The sequence below is a fragment of the Carassius carassius genome, chromosome 37 (genome assembly GCF_963082965.1).
Source record: "Carassius carassius chromosome 37, fCarCar2.1, whole genome shotgun sequence".
Taxonomy (NCBI): domain Eukaryota; kingdom Metazoa; phylum Chordata; class Actinopteri; order Cypriniformes; family Cyprinidae; genus Carassius; species Carassius carassius.
Window position 1 is genome coordinate 6,320,591 of NC_081791.1, and position 20,714 is coordinate 6,341,304.

At 36.3% G+C, this 20,714-nt stretch overlaps 1 protein-coding gene and 1 long non-coding RNA gene across 3 annotated transcripts in view; both read right to left on the reverse strand.

The window, feature by feature from the left end:
- LOC132117662 (uncharacterized) overlaps positions 1–20,714 on the reverse strand; it is a 150,746-nt gene that overhangs the window by 116,380 nt on the left and 13,652 nt on the right. The gene's annotated exons all lie outside the window — the stretch shown is intronic.
- LOC132117889 (germ cell nuclear acidic protein-like) lies at positions 1,063–11,753 on the reverse strand. 2 transcript variants are annotated; one of them, XM_059527230.1, is made up of 10 exons: positions 11,183–11,752; positions 10,089–10,201; positions 8,796–8,957; positions 8,579–8,641; positions 8,385–8,444; positions 6,372–6,416; positions 5,177–5,666; positions 2,225–2,428; positions 1,484–1,620; positions 1,063–1,372 (listed from the first exon to the last, which is right to left on the reverse strand). In XM_059527230.1, exons 1-10 carry the CDS (start codon positions 11,436–11,438, stop codon positions 1,337–1,339), a joined length of 1,566 nt encoding a protein of 521 aa, XP_059383213.1. In that variant the 5' UTR covers positions 11,439–11,752; the 3' UTR covers positions 1,063–1,336. The 2 variants fall into 2 exon arrangements, with proteins under 2 accessions (XP_059383213.1, XP_059383214.1); XM_059527231.1 differs by lacking the exon at positions 6,372–6,416 and having other exon boundaries at positions 11,183–11,753.

Below are 20,714 nucleotides of genomic sequence, written 5' to 3' on the forward strand. Positions count from 1 at the left end.
CCGTGCCTCGCTCAAGCCCCCGGCCGTGCCTCGCTCAAGACGTGGGCCGATACATCAGTGCATCTTTAGTAAATATATCAAACCTTAATTTTGGATTAGCAATATGCATTGCTAAGAACTTAATTTGGACAACATTAAAGGTTATTTACTTAAATATTTAGCTATTTTATTTCTTTTTTTTCACAACCTCAGATTACATTTTCAAATAGTTGTATCTCAGTCAAATGTTGCCCTTATTTATTCAACTTTCAGATGATGTATAAATTTCAATTTAAATAAATTGACACTTATGACTGATATTGTGGTCCAGGGTCACAAACAGTGTTAGATGTAAATGTCACGCACAGCTTGTGAAAATAGCGATACTTTGATAAACAAAATAATTGTAAATACACTGTTTTAATATTCAAAATCACCCAGCCCTACTTTTTTTGGATCTGTCCTGAAACCTTGTTTATTGTTCCCAGATGTCTTATTTTCCACTGTATCTTGGACCCCCTTATCGGGATGTGAAGGTTCCTGAGCATGCCTTGTCTGCCGCACTTCTGCGAACACGTCCCGAGCTCATAGCTCGATACCTCATCAAGTTCATCTTCCCAGAGGATGTGCTGGTGCACAGTAATGTGTACGGTGAGATGCGGCATGGCATTCAGGCCCTTGACCACAACAAGATCTTGGCGCTCCGAGGTGAGATATCCGATCAGCAGCAATGTAGAAAAGAGGTCATTGTAAATAAGGTCTAGTTCTCCATGCGTTTTCCCTGGAGATGGCTGGAGGAAGACGGAAGCGACTTGAAAGGTTTGCGTAGGCGCTATAAACAGAACCATCCGCAAGTTTCGATACAAGCGCAAGATGGGCATCAAGAGAGGGATTCGCTAGTGCAGAGTATCTGATCAAAACGACTGTGCAATATGGAGGTGAAACCTTTGTACACAGAGGCTGTTTGTGTCAAGAAATGCTGTCAGTAGCTATTACTTGTTCTTCTAGAATGCGCTACTAGTATTTAATTTGTGATTTATACTCATTCTTACTTTGATATTACTAATAATTTTCAACAGGAAATCTGAAAAAGTCTTTATTTGGCTATATAAAATGTACAATAACATATGTTTAAACAAAAATTAAAGTTAATATACAAATTTATTAAGAACAGAAGATTTGTTAATATATTACACATCCAAAACCTCTCTCCACTGAACTCAGCAGCAATAGAAGAGAACAAAAGACGGCTGTTGTCAAAACAGTCAGTTATGAACACTATCAGTTCAGATGATCGATTGAAGTGAATGTAACTGGTTACGTTGTTGCACATCGAGCGAGTATGAGTGTCAGATCTTCAGGAGTATGAACAATCATTACTTGTGCAACTGCCCTGAAATAAAGCACAGTAGCATGGTTTAATCAAAATGTTTATGGCCCTGAAACTACTGAATGAAGAAAAAAAACATTTCAGAGGACTAGCAGGACTTATGGAGAAATGCACCTCTGTTGGCAGGTGTGATGTTTTTTCCACTTGTTTCTTGAGGTCTTTGTTGATGTTGTTTATCACTCCAAGACACTGTGCCCACGTCACACCCCTCACACCAACGTCAAACTGTGGGTACATCTCAGCAAGAAACTCTGAGCGCACATACAGGGATAAATAAATAAAACTATTCAAAAACTTGAAATACTCATGCACACAAATCAAATCTGGGACTAAACTAGGCTGAAAAAAAAAAAAAGATTTTCAAATTCTCTCTTAAAAAGATTTGTGCATCAGTGCATAAAAAAAAAACAATTATGAAAAAGCATTCACTGGACATTAAGGTAAGTGTCTTGCCATGTAAAAAAATCACGTTAAAATCAAAAATCAAGTTAAAATCTTTTCAGAGCAATGACAACTTTTTTTGTGCACATGACTTTCCAACCATTAAGGAAAAAGAAAAAAGTAATACAGCTTATATAGCTTGATATTTAGGGTCAAGTGTTAAAAAAAAAAAAAATAATAATAATAATAAGTTCTACGGTAAACTAAAATGTTCATTTAGTCAAATGAAATACAAAAAGCATATTTGTGTGCACGCTGTACAGGTCCGGTATAAAGGATGCTTTTGCTCCGGTGGCCGAAATGTCCGCCCAATAGAGAAAAGTTTGCTCAGCAAGAAAAAAACAATTAGAGGGAGTCCCTGTCCAGAGATCCACCTCAGTCCCAAACGTGTGTACTTGAAAAGACTGGATTTACCTCGAAGGGCTTCTATTTTGTTGGGGTCGAGTTGCTGGATGCCTTTTGCAGGGTTTCCTGTGACTGCACTGCAGGACAGTGTGCTGATGGGGAAGAGAGCGTGGAGCACCGGCACGACTGCCTTCTGGGGCTCCGCCTGCTTAAACACCTCCTTGTACACAGACAGAGGGATCCAGACTTTCCTCAAGGGGCTTCCAATCATTACTGAGGAAAAGACAGAAGTTACTGATCCATGTCAAACAACTCTGGTACTTCAACTAAATATATTGAAGTAAAATTTTAAAAACTTGTCACGATCTAGAAAATCTACTGAAAATAAAAAGCATTTATACATGCATAGATACATTAACGCAAAAATGTGGGAGACATACATTATTTCATAAAGTTCTGATCTAAATTGATATAATCAAATCAGAGTCAGTGTGTAGTGTAATTTACAAGAAACAGATTATTTGGAAGGATTTATTTGTATATTTTTACTTTTTTACAACATGGCAAGATAAGATGGCCTTCAGGTGGAGGTGGAAATTTAATAAATTCCAAGCACATGAATGACAAAGTCATTTTCAATCAGGAAACTTGGACTTCTAGTCAACACACGAGTTGCTCAGTTCTGGTGTTGGAAGCGGCGTGTCAATTTAAAACACTGATCTATAGCATAATATAGTCAAATTGTGTTCATCAATCAACTTTCACATTTACTTTTGATATCTTGGAAAAATTAGGGATAGAAACAAATTATTTTGATTTATTGTTCACAGTATAATTTGTTGACTACTTGTATATTGTTTCTGATGTGCAGGAGTTTCCCAGATGCACTTAAAGACCTTAATAGTTCAGGGCCCATATTCACAGTACATCTTAAGGCTAAAAGTACTGTAGGTTTAGTAAGTAGGTTTAGTAAGTTTAGTAAGTAGTAGGTTTAGGAGACAATATTAAAAAATAATGGGCTTGTGAATGCTAAATTTTTGCTAAGAGTACTCACAAAGTGTTTTAGCACTAAAGCTGTAAAATGTTAGGAATAGTGAAGAGGACTCCGAAGTCATGAAGACCAAGCCATAAACTAAGCCCATCCTCCCTGCTGAAAAAAACAAACAAAAGAAACCAAATCACAGAAACTAATGGTTTCCACTAAGAATGCATTACAAACATCATAAACCAATAGTCTGTGGTGTGTTTTAAAACCTATTCCATTAGGATTTATAGAGATCAACAGGGTCCTTTAGAGTTTCCGTTAAACTAATACAATTCCCATAATAACCAGTAAACCCATTACAAATTCTGTGATGTTTCTAATTGTTGTTTTTTTCAGAGGGGCTAAAATGGCTGTTGCTGGCAATCTGCCTCGAAACAAAGATTTTAGAAGCATGCTTCATTTATTTGAACATTTAGTTTTTTGGTTTTGGAGGTAATCCTAACTCCACATTTTCCTTTGATTATATCCTTGATTTAATTAACAAGTTGGTCAAGGGGTAACAGCTGTTCTAGTGTCCAGTTTGGTTTTCTTTTAAATTTGCATGTCTTACTATCAGCCATGATTATTCTACTCTGTTAATTAAAAGGCTGTTTATATGCATATCCACTAACGGTTTACGAAAAGCACACATGAAAGAGGCAATTAGCTGAACATATACTTGTTAAATTAGTGACACTTAGCCTGCATTTTATAATCTTTATTTGAACGTGACCCTTTTATTTCAAAACCTATATTTGAATATGGAAGCATAATATTGCACTCTACAATATTTCTATGAGTAAATCTCTGACAGAGACCCCTCCCCATCAGTCAATCACTGTGTGCATGGATAAAAGCACTCTGACTAGGGTCGTTCATTTCGTTATTTTCCATAACCAACAACCGACGCTTCACGCTTGTTAACCAATTATTAACTGTTAAATTAGAAAAGATAAGTGTCTGTGACCCATTAAAAATACTAACATTTGTGCTGTTAAGTGTAATCACCAAACATTTTTTTTAATGTGGATATTGGAACGCGAGTGAAGTAGCCTGCATAATAAATAAATAAATAATTGGCATTCAAATACATTGTGAAGACTGAAACATTTGATTTTGTGTCGAATGAGACCCAACATTGGTTTCGGTTTCTTTTTAGCCTAAAATAATTTGTTTTAGGCCGGATGAGGGGAACAAAAATAGCATAGCTATGTTTACAGTGTTTATTATAATAATAATGAAATAATAAAGTGCAACTTCTTAATAGGCTATGCGGCATATGTTTTTTCTCTCTCTAAAACACAATTGTTTTAAACGCGTAGCCTTTTTTAACAATGCAACAAACCTTTCAAAATATTTTGATAAATTACTGAAAATAAATAAATAAATGACTTTTTAAACCGTTTAACTGATTGTATTTATCGGTCAAAATTCTTAACGGTCGGTAAATGGTTAAAATGAACATCTTTAGTTTAAGACCTCTCTCTCTCCCTTAGTAAAAGTTTGTATCAGCAGCTTTGTGAATAGGTTTTAAGAGAAAACTCTTCGATAAAATGTTTTCTGCTGTTTAGGAGAACTCTTAGTGGTAAGATAAAATGTTTCGTGAATATGGGCCCAGGTTTCCAAACTGTATATTAAAAAAATAAATAAATTCATAGAATCATTTAGTCCTCTTTATCCTCATCCCAAAACTTTGTTGAGTGCAATGCAATTTCTCAAAATCTCAACTACCGATGTAAAAAACCAAGTTCTTCCCTATATTTCTTCTTCTCTGAATTAATTTCACTTGCATGTCCATCACAATATGGAAGAAAAGATCTGTCAATACTTCAGTTACCTGATGGTCTTATCAGTAAAGGTAAATCAAACCTTTGTTGAATTTTTTTTTTACCTCAACGACTTTGATTACATTTCTAAGAACTTGAAAATTCAGCCATGAAAAAAAAATTTTTTAATTGATTATTCCTTCATCTCAGACGATCTTATTTGCATCATACCTTGGTCAACCTGAACTTCAAGTGTGGCCTCTTTACTGTTGGGCATCTTCTCCAGTTGAACATCCTCCCCGTCCACCTGAGTAAAGGATTTCTTTCTTTTCTGCTGACGCTTTGAGACCGTGTCAGCCGGACAGCCTTCCTTCATTACCTGGGACGGCTGTGGGTCTTCTGTGGATGCAGTGCAGACCTCTTCTCCATTGGGCTTTGAGATGAGTGAGGCAGGATCAGGAGTTTGAGACTGACGCTGGGATCCGTTACCGCGCCCCCGTCCTCTGCCTCTTCCCCTGCCCCTGCCTCGTCCCCTGCCTCGTCCTACACCGGGAGGTTTGCCTGGCTGAGGGCTGCTGTTGTCAGCCTGCTGAAGGTCTGCCTTGTCCAGCCCTCGTTTCCAGGGAGGGATCCAGCGTGGGTTTCTCTGGACTGGTGGATCAAGTCTCTGGGCCAAAGACCAGGACATCTGCCCTTCTTCAACACGCAGAGACGCCCTTCTCTGAGAGATATGGGATACATATTTAAATGTTAAAGTTGTTATATTTTTCAAAGACTACCTAAATAAATAAAAAAGCTTACAATAATATTGTAATATGTAATGGCTATAATTTTGGACAAATTGCATTTAAAAGGGACACCAGCAGCAGTATTGTCATCAATGATACTGGCCTTCATTAATAAACAACTTTGTAAAAAGTTCCCATTAAACTCATACTTATATACCATCTTTATGTTGTTTCAACATAATGTATAGATTCGATGTGAAATTATGGCAATATAAATATATCAATATGCAATTCATCACAATTAAAGAAAAAAAATTTGTGAATAAATAGTTAATTTTTTTTATCAATTGACCACACCAATTATAAAATTACGACACCAACTCTAGTGAACGATAGGTCAGAAAACTCCTTTTGGCTGTATTATACAAATCTACCTCAAAGTAATAGAAGACAAAGATCAAGAGGAGAGTAAAAACAATCTGATCCCAGATTTTGTGACTTGTACCTTTAGTTCTTATGTATAATAAACTGGAAGGGAATCTATTCTTGTCCCCTAGTCACCAGTAACTTTGTCTTGAACTATCATGAATTTCACACCAATTTTCTGCTACAATCTGTTTAAAATCTTGATCAACTCCATAACGGTTTTAGGTGAGACCAAATTAATTTAATCAAGAATAAATGGTTTATGGACAAACCTTTGGACCATTCTTCAGCATCGCTGAGCTTCTTTCATATAATGGCTTTAAGAGAAGAGAGTTATATTTTAAAGAATTATCATCATCATACTTGGCAACAGTGGTCGTAAAACATTCTAATTAGGGATGTAACGATATCAAAATTAGTGGTCGACCGATATATCACCAAAGACGATATATCGGCCGATATTTGGCATTTTTCAAATATCTGCAACAGCCGATCAGTTTTTCTGGTTGGCCGATGTGTTTTGAGGCGGGACATTTATTTTGACAGTGCTGAGAGTGGCACACAGCTGGGCTCACACTCTCTCTCTTGTTCACAGTTCTGTCGAATAATCAAATAGAATGGTTAAACAAAGGAATTAATGTATACAAAAAGTTTTATAATTTATTTTATATTATTAGTAATAGAAAGACAAACATTATAATACTCTCACGTTTGCCGTCAGCATTAAGCAAATACAAAAATCTTTGAATGGCTAATGAACTTTTAATTTCACAAACTTTGGAATATCCAGCTGTGAGATCTTGTGAAGTGTGTATCCAGCATTATTGTGTGTTGTCTGTGTAACGGTCGGTCCATGTGAATTGAATGCTTTAGACTCATGATTTCAAATTATGCTGCATTTTATGTATTTGCCCGCTGTCATATTCATGTCATTTTCACTGTGTGCTGTAAGTAAAATGAGTGTTACCCTGGCTTTATTTTGAAAATATGATTCCCAATGCACAGAAACTTCCCAGAATACGGAGTGCCCTGTTGGTTACAGTGTTTACTTCTTTTTTTTTATTATATTTTTATTAAATATTATTTGTGAAAAATACCTTGTCATCTAAAGAATGTTTCCTTTACACTTATTTTTTAATCCATTGTCAAATTATTTAAAATGTAATTAATATTAGGCTATCAGCCCCATGCTTTCCAAGATATCGACAGTAAAAAAAAAAATATATATATATATATATATATATAATAATAATATATCGGTCGACCACTAATCAATTTCATGATACAATATTTATTGCAATATTTAAAAGGACAAGTGAAGAATAGGGAAAAAATTCAAATAGTGTACATTTTGAAGTTAATTTATTCCATCAAATGCACTTTGAGAATTCAAAATTAAGAGCTCCAACCCATGTATCTTAACTCAGAAAAAAGTCATTGAATTGACTTGTACCTGAACTTTACAGGGGACACAACCCTCTTTTTATTTGTGATATACTGTGTCAGTCTAAATTACATTCACAATGGTGTTTTAGGAAGCCAAACTAATTAGAATATTATAATAATAATAACAACAGCAACAGCCATATATTGTAAAACAACTAAATCATAGGTATATTATTTTTGCTTTACAATACAGAAGGGCAATTACAATACACCTTTCCTAATGTCAACACTTAGAGACGTTTTGAATTTGGACTGCGATAAACCGCTAGCTGTCAGCAATTTATACTGAACCTTAAGATTTAATTTGGATGGAAACGAAAGCAGAGCTTTTATCTGGAAGGAAATATCCAGCTTCAGTGAAAACAGGCTTACAAAAATTCGTCTCACTACAAATCTAGTGAAACTCTGTAATCATCTGCCACAAAAATAAAGCACAACTGGTGGCTATTGCATTCCCAAACGAGCACTAAACTCACAGCAAGTGCAATAAACGAGTTCACTGCATTCATTCGGTGTGAACAACACCGGATCACCAGCTGATCGCTTTATTATGTGCGCTTCACTTTGAAACACTTGGCAAAAACAGTCTTGATAAAGGGGTTAAGCCATATCGTGCTTTCAGTTTTAGTCCGTTTGACAGATACTGTGCCAAAGCATAATGGCCCAAAGCAAATATACTTTAAATACTACACTATGTTTCATATAGTCATGTGACCACGATAATATCGAGATATTGCTAATATCGTTACATCCCTAATTCTAAAATGTATACCCAAACTGAATTGACCTTACTGATCCTCACTCTTGAGCCCTGAATCAGTAAGTTTAAAGGCCGGTACCTCATTTGACATCTGTCTGTCGATCTTCTGTTCAAGCCTCTGCACTGCTGCATGCAGGAACTGAAAGGTAACAAACAGCAAACAAGCCACTGAAATCATCCATCATCCCAAATCAGCTACTATTTTCATTCACAGCATTAAAGTGGTATATTGTTAAGAAGATGTGTGATTGTGTGAAGAATGGTTGCTCTTACCCTACAATGGTTCAGGACCTCAAGTAGTATATTCTGCTGATCCTCCCCGACGACAGATGTGCTCTGGTTTAGAAAACAATAGCACATTAATGAAAAAGGACTACACTAGATCTGTGCAACAAGTCAATGGCGAACTGTGTAATTTATGCATAGAATAGATCCATGGATCAACTGAGGTAACACTGACTGGTGTCAGTTATCATGAGACTCAACAAACCTGTACTGGTGCATTTGGAAATACAGGAGGCTCCATGGCAGCTAAAGGGCTGATGGCTGTGCCCAGTCCAGACGTCTCTACAGGACCTCGACAGGCTGAATCAGACGGAGGCGCAGCTTGGTAAAATGTGTGATTCTCAGACGGGAGTCCGACATCCACGTCCTATGGAAGAGAACGATCATGGCTGCAATGACAATGCTCACTGAACCTACGATGTTTATCTGATACTCAAGTGAAATTATGCTTTTTTCTTTTTTATCCTTATGCCGTTCCAAACCCATACAACTTTCTTCAGTGAAACACAAAAGGAGGTATTTTGATTATCTGGGCTGTTCTTTTCCAAACAAAGAAAGTCAGTGATGATATATACTGCCAAGCACAAAAACTGACAAAAGAGCATTATAAAAGAAGAATAAAAGTAATCTATAGCCCTATTCACCTGATGCTGATATTAAAATGATTTGTGTGCCGTAGTGTAAAATAAAAATACCAAAATGTATTTGAAATACATTCATTTAATTCCAAATATACTACAAAGACATATAATAAAAATACCCTTCAATTGTACTTTTTTTTAAGTATAATTGATTGAAGTGAAGTGGAACCACTGCAAGTATACTTCAGGTTCACTTTAAATATCTTGCTTTTAAAGACATAAATCACATTTAATGCTCAATATTAAGAAATGTGCATTGTGCACAAGTAATACTACAAATCAAGTTTCATTATAATTTAAGTCTTGAGTGATGTCAGTAAATGTGTTAATAGATTTGAAGTACACTTAGTATGAACTAAATGTATTTTAAACATTAAATTTTTTAACTAGGGTGATTTGGCTCTCCTTGATTAACTGTATTGTATAATTTTTGTCATTGTATGTCTTCCATATTAAAAGCTGCAACATGCACTAAGAGTGCATGAATGGTAGCTCACATTAGTCAAAAAATAAAAATGCATGAGAAGCATTGGGATACAAAAAAAATAATAAAAATCATCATTTTCATTAACACCTCTGGCATCACACACATACTGAGGCACCATTTCTAACCTGAAATATACCATGGGTTTGAAACAGCATATTTGCACACTGCTTCTGACAGACGCTTTTATCCAAACTTGCATTGCATTTAATGTACAAATTTGATCAGTTTATGCATTACTCGTGACTAGTAGAGCATGGCGCTACTGTTTCAGCCATACAATTTAAAATGTATAATAATAACAATCCCAAGAATGAATTGATATGTGCATTAATTATTTATTAATAACTGCAACACTTAAAGGATGAGATACCCTGTTTGCCACACTGCAGTCCAGACTCTGCTTGTGTCTCTGCTCAGATAGAGAGGTCTGTCGGCTCTTCCGCTGTCCTGTTAAACTTCTCCTGGAAGGATCCTCCTGGTTATCTGAGACAGACATGTGGGAGTGATCAATCAGGAAATATATGCATTCAAAGTTGTCCATATTTGTGACCCTGGAGCCCAAAACCAGTCTGAAGTCACTGGGGTCTTTTGTAGTAATTGCCAACAACACACTGTTTGGGTCAAAATTACAGATTTTTCTTTTATGCCAAAAACCATTAGGATATTAAGTAAAGATCATGTACCGTGAAGATATTTTAGAGATTTCCTAGTGTTAGTATCAAAACTTAATTTTTGATATATGCATTTTATTATTTTCATTTGGACAACTTTAATGGCGATTTTCTCAATATTTAGATTATTTGTACCCTTAGATTCCAGTTTTCTTCTTTTTCCTATCCTAACAAACCATACACCAATGGAGAGCTCATTTATTCAGCTTCAGATGATGTGTTCATCTCAATATCACAAAACTGAATTGATCCTCATGACCGGTTTGTTTTCCAGGATCAGAAAATGGACACCTAGTCTATATTCCTAAAATACAACACGTGGAACAAGTTATTTAAACAAATAACCATAGCAAAATAATAATAAAAATAAATAAATTCTTCTATCAACTTTAGTGGGGGTTGAAACCAACTTGCAGTGAATTTCCGCCCCCTACTGAGATGGAGTATCAATAAATAAGGAGAAAAATACATTTCATTCAATTTGTGACTTTCACTAATTCTAATTATATCTTGAAAGCTTGTAATGCATTCCTTTAAGACAGTGGTGACATTAGTTGATCATGCTCCTGAAGTTATAGTGATGAACAACACCTGTGTGAATTTGAGGAGAACTGACTTCATGGATCCAGTGAAAAATCAACAAAATACTGGAGAAGTGAAGTTAATTAAAGCTATCTTTACTTTAACGTTACAGTTTGATATTCTAGTAACTTTGTGAGCAGGTTTTGAGAATCAGGGAGAGGAGACAGACTGATAAAGATGCTTTAGACTCAGATGTAGAGTTAAAGCAGACCTCGCTCCCGGGTGTTTTTCATTCTCCAGGTAGAAACACTGCCGGACTCGGAAAGATCATCGTCGTCTTCATCCTCCTCTTCCTCACACTCCGAGGACTCGACAGGGGCGAATATACTCAGATCCATCTCGGTTTCTGGATCTTCATCTTCAAGCTTGACGACGATAAACTGGTTGTCGCTGTTTGTTCCCTCCTCATCACTGCTGGAGCAACTCTGTGTCTGCGAATCAGCGTCTGAATGAACTTTAACCTTCATATTTAGTCACCACACGCACAACTATCGAGGCTTCGAGTCTTGTTTGAGCTCCTCCAGTGAGTTTGAGGGTTGTATTTAAGCGGGAGACGGGCTCACAGTCCTGAGGTATGCAGCTGGAGCACGCTGTGTGTGTGTCGCTGCTGGAGTTAGTTCAGGAGGCGCAGGCGGATGGATCTTGATATCGCGATTCGTTAATTCATGAGGATATATGCTCGTTTTATGATATCGATAATAAACGTTTCTTTCAATAGTTTTTAAAATAATTACTTGGCTTGGAAATAACTGTATATCACACGTGAGGAAATGAAATAAATGAACTCTAGCTTTGCAGGACAGGAACTATTTCCCCTTCCGCTCAGCACACAGTCACAGTCAGAGAGCAGAGCAGTGCTTGCGTCAATAATCTCACTTTTCTTCACTAAACAAACAAATCACTGAGTGATTAATAAATAAATAAACAATCACTGAGTTGTCGCAAACTGTTTTGTGATTTAAAATAATAATAATAATAATTTAAATAAAAATTTGGCAAACATGTTTCTGATTGTTGTTATCAATGCATGAAATATAATTAGATTACACAAATATTTTCTATTTAATCAGTATTGTAATGGGAGGGGCTTTCAGTGAGGGCTGAATTTTGATTCGATTTTTGAAGGCATGCTTTGTATCCTGTGCGTTCCATTTGTAATAATAATAATAATAATTATAAGACCATTAGAAAATGCTATAAATATTTGTAAAGTGTAAATATATATATATATATCCCCTTATATTTATTTTCTTATTTATAGCCTATTTATATTTGTAATATAATTATTTATTATATTATTTATAATTATTATTATTTATCATAACAATAGCCTTAAATATTGAGCCCACAAAAATTTTACACAAAAACATAAAAAATATATCATGCCATTCATTGTATAAACATTCATAAAAGAAGTTATTTAACGAATCATCCGATTTGTGGTGGAAGTTCAGAAAAGTGAGGAAGTCCACAAACTCACTCACAATCTGGGGTGCGTTTCCCAAAACCATAGTTGCTAACCTGTTAGCAGTTGGTTGGCAATGGGAAATTGCATTGCAACCAACAAAGTTGCTAACTTAGTTAGCAACTATGGTTTTGGGAAACGCAGGTCAAGTGTTCCAGTTTAGTCAGGTCTGGAGGTATTCAGACAACGACTGTGTTTTTGCCTTTATACACCATTCACCTTTAATGTTTAATATTTAGTTGAGAATCCTTTGCAGGCAGTGACTGCGTTAAGTCTGGACCTCCTGGACATCAGCAGAGACTGGGTTTCCTCTTTTGTGATTTCCACTCCAGTTGCTGGCAGTTACTGAATTTGTTCATTCAACTTAAAATGTTAAGTTTTCACTCTCTCAACTAGTTTGTAAGCTGACTGAACGTAGTAGGCCAGAGTGCAGTCTGGACGATGGGGTCACCTCAACGGTTATTGGTTTATGATTAAGATGAGCTCATTGGTGTAGAGAATTATGATGCTGTGAGCGGGCATGGAATGCAGAAGTAGACATTCAGACAAATAAACTTAAAATAATTTAAAAAGCCAATATAAATTTTGTGTTTTGGATTTATTGTTGCATTTCCACAACATCCCATAGAAATACAAATAGTGGTGGATTACGATGAGCAGAACAGAAATAAATTTACAATTACTCCCTAATCTACTGTATTAGACATTACCTCGGCATTACTCGCTGGTTTTTGTAAGTGACACAGCGATATATTAGGATATATTATAAGGAACTATAGGTTCTAAACTAACTTGAATATAGGAACTTGAACCCTCACTTGAAAACTCATTACGTTTTCTGTTATTTGTTTTCTGAAATGTACTACTGAAAACCTCATTAATCCTGAATTTATGTAGCTGTATACCCACTTCTATGTGTGTGTATATATATATATATATATATATATATATATATATATATATATATATATATATATACATATATATATATATATATATATATATATATATAATTATTGGGAATTGAATTATTACACAGAATTACAAATAGTTAACTTAATTAAGAATTCATTAATAAGACTTTATGCTTAAAGCAATACATAGCAAATTATGTTACCACCAAATATGAGAAACCTTAAAGAACAATAGACTGATGTAAATGACTGAAACCTTTTGTCATGCAAGTGTTTTCCATAGCTTTTTTATTAAAACACTGTACACTGCGAAGTTTAACTTTAAATGACATCAATTAATACATCATAAGCAGTTGATCTCAGTTCATTTTCTCTTTCCCTTCTATGAACATAAAACACCAATGTGTTTCCTGACGCAAAAAAACATCTGAGTAGAAGCCCAGAAGTTCACCCCGCCGTCCTCTTCCCCATACACTGGTGGCAAAATACAGGAAAGTTACATAAAAAAAGTTTAACAGCCTTGTACTACAAAATTAAATGACTGTCTAGCCAGGCAAAGTGTGCCGCTTTCTGAAAAACTTGAGTGACCACATCCCTAAACCATCTGCATACCAGAGGAAGTGTCAAATATGCAGTCACCTGTTGACAAAATAATTTCAGGGAGGATTTCAGAAAGGATTTCCAGGGAAGCTGTTGAAACAAAAATAAAGGTTTATTTATACTTCTATATAAACGTTATTAAACATTATATAAACACTGAGTACAGACAACCTTATCTGATAGATTGTTGTCACTACTGCATACTCTTAAAAAAAATAAAAAATAAACAGTACTGTGCAGAAGTATTGAATACATTTGACTTTCTCTGTAAAGATTAATTTATATTTTTATATTTATTATTTTACAGTGTTTTAATGTGTTTCTGTATTTTTCATGTTTATGATTGTGGCGAGTGGGGCGGGGCCGAGGGACGTGGGAACAAGGAGTGAGGCTGGCAATGATTGGGCAAATCAGGGACACCTGCGGCCCACCGCCGGTCTCGAGTCCCACGTTGGAGATGGAAGGATATAAAACTGGAGCGACGACAGTGAAGGACGAGAGAGGACCAGGCCTGGACTTTTAGTTGTGTTTTGGTTTTTATTTGAGCGCACCAGTCATCCGTGAGGGGCTGGTGCGCTGTTTTGTGTTTATTTTGTATTATTAAAATGTTATTTGTTTGTCCGCCGGTTCCCGCCTCCTTCTTCCGGATGAATACTAAGGTTTAATTCATTACAGTGGTGCCGAAGCCCGGGAGAAGGAGGGACACGCTGCTGAAGATCCCTCACCGCTGTGGTGAATCCACGGTGCCACAGAGCAGGCGAGGAGTGTGCCGCCATGGACGCTCGAGGCGGTGGACTGGAGCGAGTTGCCGGGGACGGGCGAGCTCGCTGCCGACCGCCCGCTATCTGGAGGGGCGGCTGCTGTCCGTGAGGGAGCGGAGGAGTCGGCGCCATTCGCCAGGGGGCCGGAGCCTGCTGCCGTCCGCCTGAACGGGGAGGAGCAGGGAACGGGGGACTCCTGCCGGCTGGCCAAAACCGGAGGAGCCGTCGCCGTCCACCAGGCGGCGGAGGGGTGTCGTGCCGTCCGCCGAGGGCCGTCCAGTGCCACCGCCAGGCACCGCGGAGGATATCGCCCAGTTGGTGGAGGGCCGAGCAGCAGTGCGTCTGGGAACCAGAAATTTTTTTTTTCTCTATCCCCTCTCTCGTCTCTGTCGCTCCTCCTTCCATCTCCTTTTCTCTCGCCTCGTCTGTCCTACCCCCAGGTTCCTGCAGGTCCCAGTGAGCGGTCCCCCCTGGAGGGAGGGGGGGGGGGGGGGGGAGTAGAGCACAGTCTCGTGGGTACCCCCCGGCCTGCGAGGGGCGATGGGGGTATGTGGCGAGTGGGGCGGGGCCGAGGGACGTGGGAACAAGGAGTGAGGCCGGCAATGATTGGGCAAATCAGGGACACCTGCGACCCACCGCCGGTCTCGAGTCCCACGTAGGAGATGGAAGGATATAAAACTGGAGCGACGACAGTGAAGGACGAGAGAGGACCTGGCCTGGGCTTTTAGTAGTGTTTTGGTTTTTATTTGAGCGCACCAGTCGTCCGTGAGGGGCTGGTACGCTGTTTTGTGTTTATTTTGATTATTAAAGTCTTCATTTGAGTGTCCGCCGGTTCCCGCCTCCTTCTTCCGGATGAATACGAAGGTTTAATTCATTACAATGATATTTTGGAATGACTGAAGATCAGTGCAGAATTCAGTAATCTTGTGAATGGACCGCAGCGAGTCCTTTTGCAGTTATCCATCAAAATGCTGTGCAGACATAATGGAGATGACATTCACATTGTAGAGCTTGGGCAGAGTTGTAAGTGATCTTATTTACTTAATAAATGCACATTTATTGGAGTCTTTAAGCTTTACGATTTTAACGGCACATTTTAATGCTTCCCTTTATTTTTATTAAAGCACACAGGCTCGGTGCAGGACTTCATCAAGGACATGACTGTTGGGATTACGCTTGGGGATGACCAAACTGAGCACCATCAGTCTGCAGTGATGTGGTCCAGGTAATAGAAGTGTTAATGTTTCAAAATGTTAAATGCTTGTTCTGTGTTGTTTAGTAGACATGGAGTTTACACTCTGTCATTCATACACATGCTCATATTCTTTCACAGACGCGTCTGTTAAATGTTATAATATCAGTGTTAATATTGTGGTTTATTTGTGTACTGTCGTGCCAGAATAGTTTGTAAAAAATGTATTAAGTTTTTGTATATTTTTATGTATGTCATTGTTGTTAAAACTGTGAAACTCTGTGTGTAATATCGTGGTTTCCTGAAGCCTAACAATCTGTTGGGAGTTTTGTCTCTGTTTTCCTCTGTTCCTCCCTGTCCTCTCATAGAAGATGAATTGATGTCACCTGTTCCTCGTCAGAGCTGTGAAGAGGAGCTTGTATTTAAACAGAGGGAATGACTGTTCACCAGAGAGAGTTTGGCCTGTCTGTTTTACCGGATGGTGTTTTCTGAGTAGTGGTGCTGCTTTAAGAAAGTCTGTTGTATTTGTTCGCTAATGTGTGCTCAGCGCCCTTAATGTTTCTTCAAGAAAGCCTGTTGTGCTGTAGTGATTGTGTGTGATTTTTTTTTTTCCCAAGTAGGTGGGTGCTACTTTTATTTTATTAACATATGCTTTTCTCCTGGTTTTGTGGAACAGTGAGGAAGGGTAGAGACCTGTTAATATTTTTATATTTTTGTTTGCTAGGTAAGTTAGACTCTCTTACTCCCAGGTAGCATCCCCTTTTTGTTTGTTATTTTGGCCTTAACCCCCTCCTGGAGATATAGGTGTCTTATCTTTTCTTTCTGAATTATCCATATTGTTAAACCTTTAATTTCCCTTCCCCTTTACTGCTGTACAAAGACGTTACATTGTAAATAAAATCTTGAAGAGTTTCCATGATTGTGAGTGCTGGGATTGCAGAATGTCAAATCTCTCTCTCTCTCTCTCCTGTTTTTTTTTTGCCCATTGGTATGTACATTCACTGATACAATATAATTAAGTAGCATATGTTACTCCCCTTGTCACCCCTAGACAAAGAGGGGGCTGTAACAGGGACGTAGCCATCTTTTCAGAACTGAGGGGGACAGAAATTACACACACATACATACATTATGTATATATATATATATAACATTACAATATAACGTTTCTATCTATATAGCCTACCAGTCAACAGTTTTTGAACAGTACTATTTGTTTATGTTTTTAAAGTAGTCTCTTCTGCTCACCAAGCCTGCATTTATTTGAAATATTTTTACTATTAAAATAAAAAAAATGTAATTTATTCCTGTGATTTAAAGCTGAATTTTCAGCATCATAACTCTCTTCAGTGTAACATCCTTCAGAAATCATTCTCATATGCTGATTTGCTGATTATCAATATTTAAAACAGATGAGCACATTTATTTCAGCATTCTTTGATGAATAGAAGGATCCAAAGATTAGCATTTATGTGAAATAAAAAGCTTTCGCAACATTATACACTATTCCATTCAAAAGCTTAAAGTCAGCATAATTTTTTTTTTCGGGGGGGGGGGGGTAAATTATAGAAATGAATACTTTTATTTAGCAAGGATTCTTTAAATTGAACAAAAGTGATGATAAAGGCATCATTTTACAAAATATTTATATTTCAGACAAATCTTCTGAACTTTCTATTCATCAAAGAAACCTTAAAAATATTCTACTCAGCTTTTTTTTAACATTATCATAATAAGTTTTTTTTTGTTTTTTAGCAGAATATCAGAATTTGTGTGACAGGAGTAATGATGCAAAAAAAAAATCAGCTTTGAAATCTCAATAAATTACATTTTGAAATATATTAAAATAGAAAAGTTATTTTAAATAGGCTAGTAAAAATATTTCAAAATTTTACAGTTTTGCTGTACTTTATCAAATAAATGCAGGCTTGGTGAACAGAAGATACTTCTTAATAAAACATTAACAAGCTTACTGTTCAAAAACTTCTGACTGGTAGGATACTTGTCACGTTTATGAACTTTTGGTTTCCTTATTTGGTCCTCTTCCTTTTCTTGTTTTAGTTAATTGATTGATCCTCACCTGTCCCCAGTTCCCTCATCACCTGTGTGTTTAAATACCTGGTCTGTTTAGTTCTCCCTTGTCCGTGATTGTTGATGTCGATGTTTAGCGTTGTTAATGTGTCAAAGCTATATCTGTATGTTAATGCTAAATGTAATCTTGTATATTGCCTGTATTCTCCGTCGTCTTCAGTAAACTCCTTATTTGTTCCAGATCCTCGTCCTTCCTTTTGTTTTACGTTTAGCACTACCTCAACCTGTAACAATACTATAGGCAACTTTAATTTTTCTCTAATTTCTAGCTTTTAACTGGCTTAGAAATCTATAACAGCTGGACAATAACAAATAATAATGATTTGTTTCTATACTACAAACACTTTTTTTTTATCACATAAGGCAGAATAGTTTTTATACTGTAATAGCATTTTTCATATACTTTATTTATCACCTGCTGGAGATGATTTGAAAAAAAAAAAACACATACTGTTGCAATCGTGTCTGTTTTTCTCATAGACTGTATAAAAAGGTTTTTCTGTGAAAACAACTGTTTTCATACAGCGATAGTTGGACGCTGTTGCCCATATAAGGAGTTTCCTGGTATGATTTTCTGCGCGAGAGCGCCCTCCGGCTTCGAGTATGAATTAAACTATGGAAAGCCAAGTGGTCCATAAAAAGCGTGCTTTTCAACGCCGTATTTTAAAACGCCGTTTTCATAACGCCGCCAGGCGTTAAATAAGCGCTGTTACGCGATAAGTTAACGCCACCACGTGTTAAAATAACGCCACACACCGACAGACGTTAGGTTAACGCGACACGCCACTTAAGATGCAGATTTATTTACTCATCTACATGGAGACACCTCTCATGGCTACAAGGACTCTACAGCAAGTCACAGCATCCAGTTTGCAAGAGCGCGAAGATGGCAATACACATATATATATACATATAGCTTTTGTCTCATAAAGTTATCACCCCAGGCACGAATGAGTGCAAATTTGGAAATGATTTTATTCAACAGTTAAATTAATAAGAAAGTAATATTATTTTATTATTATATTATATTTTGAGTAGGCTATCATTTCAATTTAATAAATAGTTGGCGATAGTTTCCCAAAAATAGAAATTCTGTTTATTTACATTTACTCAACCCAATGATTCAGATGCAGCTTCTGTAACAAAAGTATAGCATGTGTAATTCTAAATTAAATATTAATATTTAAAGCTACATTTTGTTTGCTTTTTCACATTTAACACAATTAGGCTCTAAAATATCTTCTGAGGGTACTTTTTCTTCCTTTTTAAAAACATAACATATGATAAACTGAAATCATACTCAAAAGTAGATACGTTGTCATATTGTATGTATGTATGTATGGACAGGTTGATTTCGCTGGTACTTGTGACTAGTGACAATAAAGGGCTACTACTACTACTACCTGATTTATTTTACAATAAAGCAATTACAAATATAGATATAGGGAATATAGTTATCGAATGACACAAATTAGTCAAAATTTGGAAATTATTACAACGGTTAAATGAATAAGAAAATGTATGGCAAGTCCTGACCTTTTGGATGTATTTAATTATAAATACTTTTGTAATCTATAATAACAGTACATTTATTCATTCTTGAATATTAATATAGGTACCTGTAATTTTGGCCAAATTATATATACTTGTGAATTTGCACATGCTATAATGTAAGCATCATTAATGACCCCTTTGTGTTTAAGTAAAAAAAAAAAAAAAAAAAAAAAAAAGATTGATTAGTGAAATGAAAGAATGATTTAATAAAAAATTAGATTGATTATTAATTGTCTCTCATTGGCCTGATTAGCTTTGCCCTCAAAACCTTTCTTATTTAGTGCAATACAGTATTGCATGATTTGTACATAATACACTTTGCATAAATGTTCATCACAAATGTTTGCATCAAGGCCTCTATGCTTACATTTCTTTTTTGATTTTTTTTGTTGTTTAGGAACATAAATAAATTAATAGGGCAATATTAGATTTTTTTTTTTTTACCTTTTTGATCCCATTTTTCATCTCATTTTTATTAGTAAAATACAATCCAGAATAATAAGTTACCAGTCAAATGAAATCAGCATAAACATTTCAGCTTTGCAAGGCACAGAACTCTGCTGTTGCATTAAGGATTATACAGACTTTTTGAGAAGACTTAGAGGTGGCGTTAATGTATTTCATAAGAACGATGTAATGAAATTGATGTTTAAAATATAAAGTTTTGAAAATGGAAATATTAAACGATTTAACTGACTCTTTTATACTTTCAAATAAAACTGAAACAGACAGGTAGGTGGCAGCATGTCACTGCCTTATCAATGAATCATTTAATCGATTTGTTCATTCATTTAAGAACAAAGCAAATGACTCTCTTTATGAGTTGGTGATGGGAAAATCATTGACTCGCTAGATTTGTAAAAAAATGCAGATTCATTCAAAAACGTTGTTCAGAAACAGCTGTGGGTTTGTTTGGAGATGCACCGCGATCAGCTGTGACTTTGTTTTGTATTTGTTTTTAAGAAATAGAGAAAATTAAGTGTTCCTGAAATTTAAGCCCATGTGTTCAGGGGCGCCTGCAGGATTTCTTCCGAGGGAGCCCTCTCTACACTTGTTTGTTATGATGAATGACAATACTGCAGTCTGCTTTCACTATCTGAGGTCTGACCAATAAATATTTACTGCCTTCATTCAATCCTCATACTCCGTCTGTTTAATCTTATTTA

What these genes read in the sequence shown, in the direction of transcription:
- LOC132117889 (XM_059527230.1), bottom strand. Translation starts at nt 11,438, where the DNA reads ATGAAGGTTAAAGTTCATTCAGACGCTGATTCGCAGACACAGAGTTGC. An exon ending in TTCCAAATGCACCAGTACAG is followed by an intron (nt 8,642 to 8,795) that starts GTTTGTTGAGTC and finishes TTTCTAAACCAG; the next exon opens with AGCACATCTGTCGTCGGGGA. An exon ending in TGCTGAAGAATGGTCCAAAG is followed by an intron (nt 5,667 to 6,371) that starts GTTTGTCCATAA and finishes CATATCTCTCAG; the next exon opens with AGAAGGGCGTCTCTGCGTGT.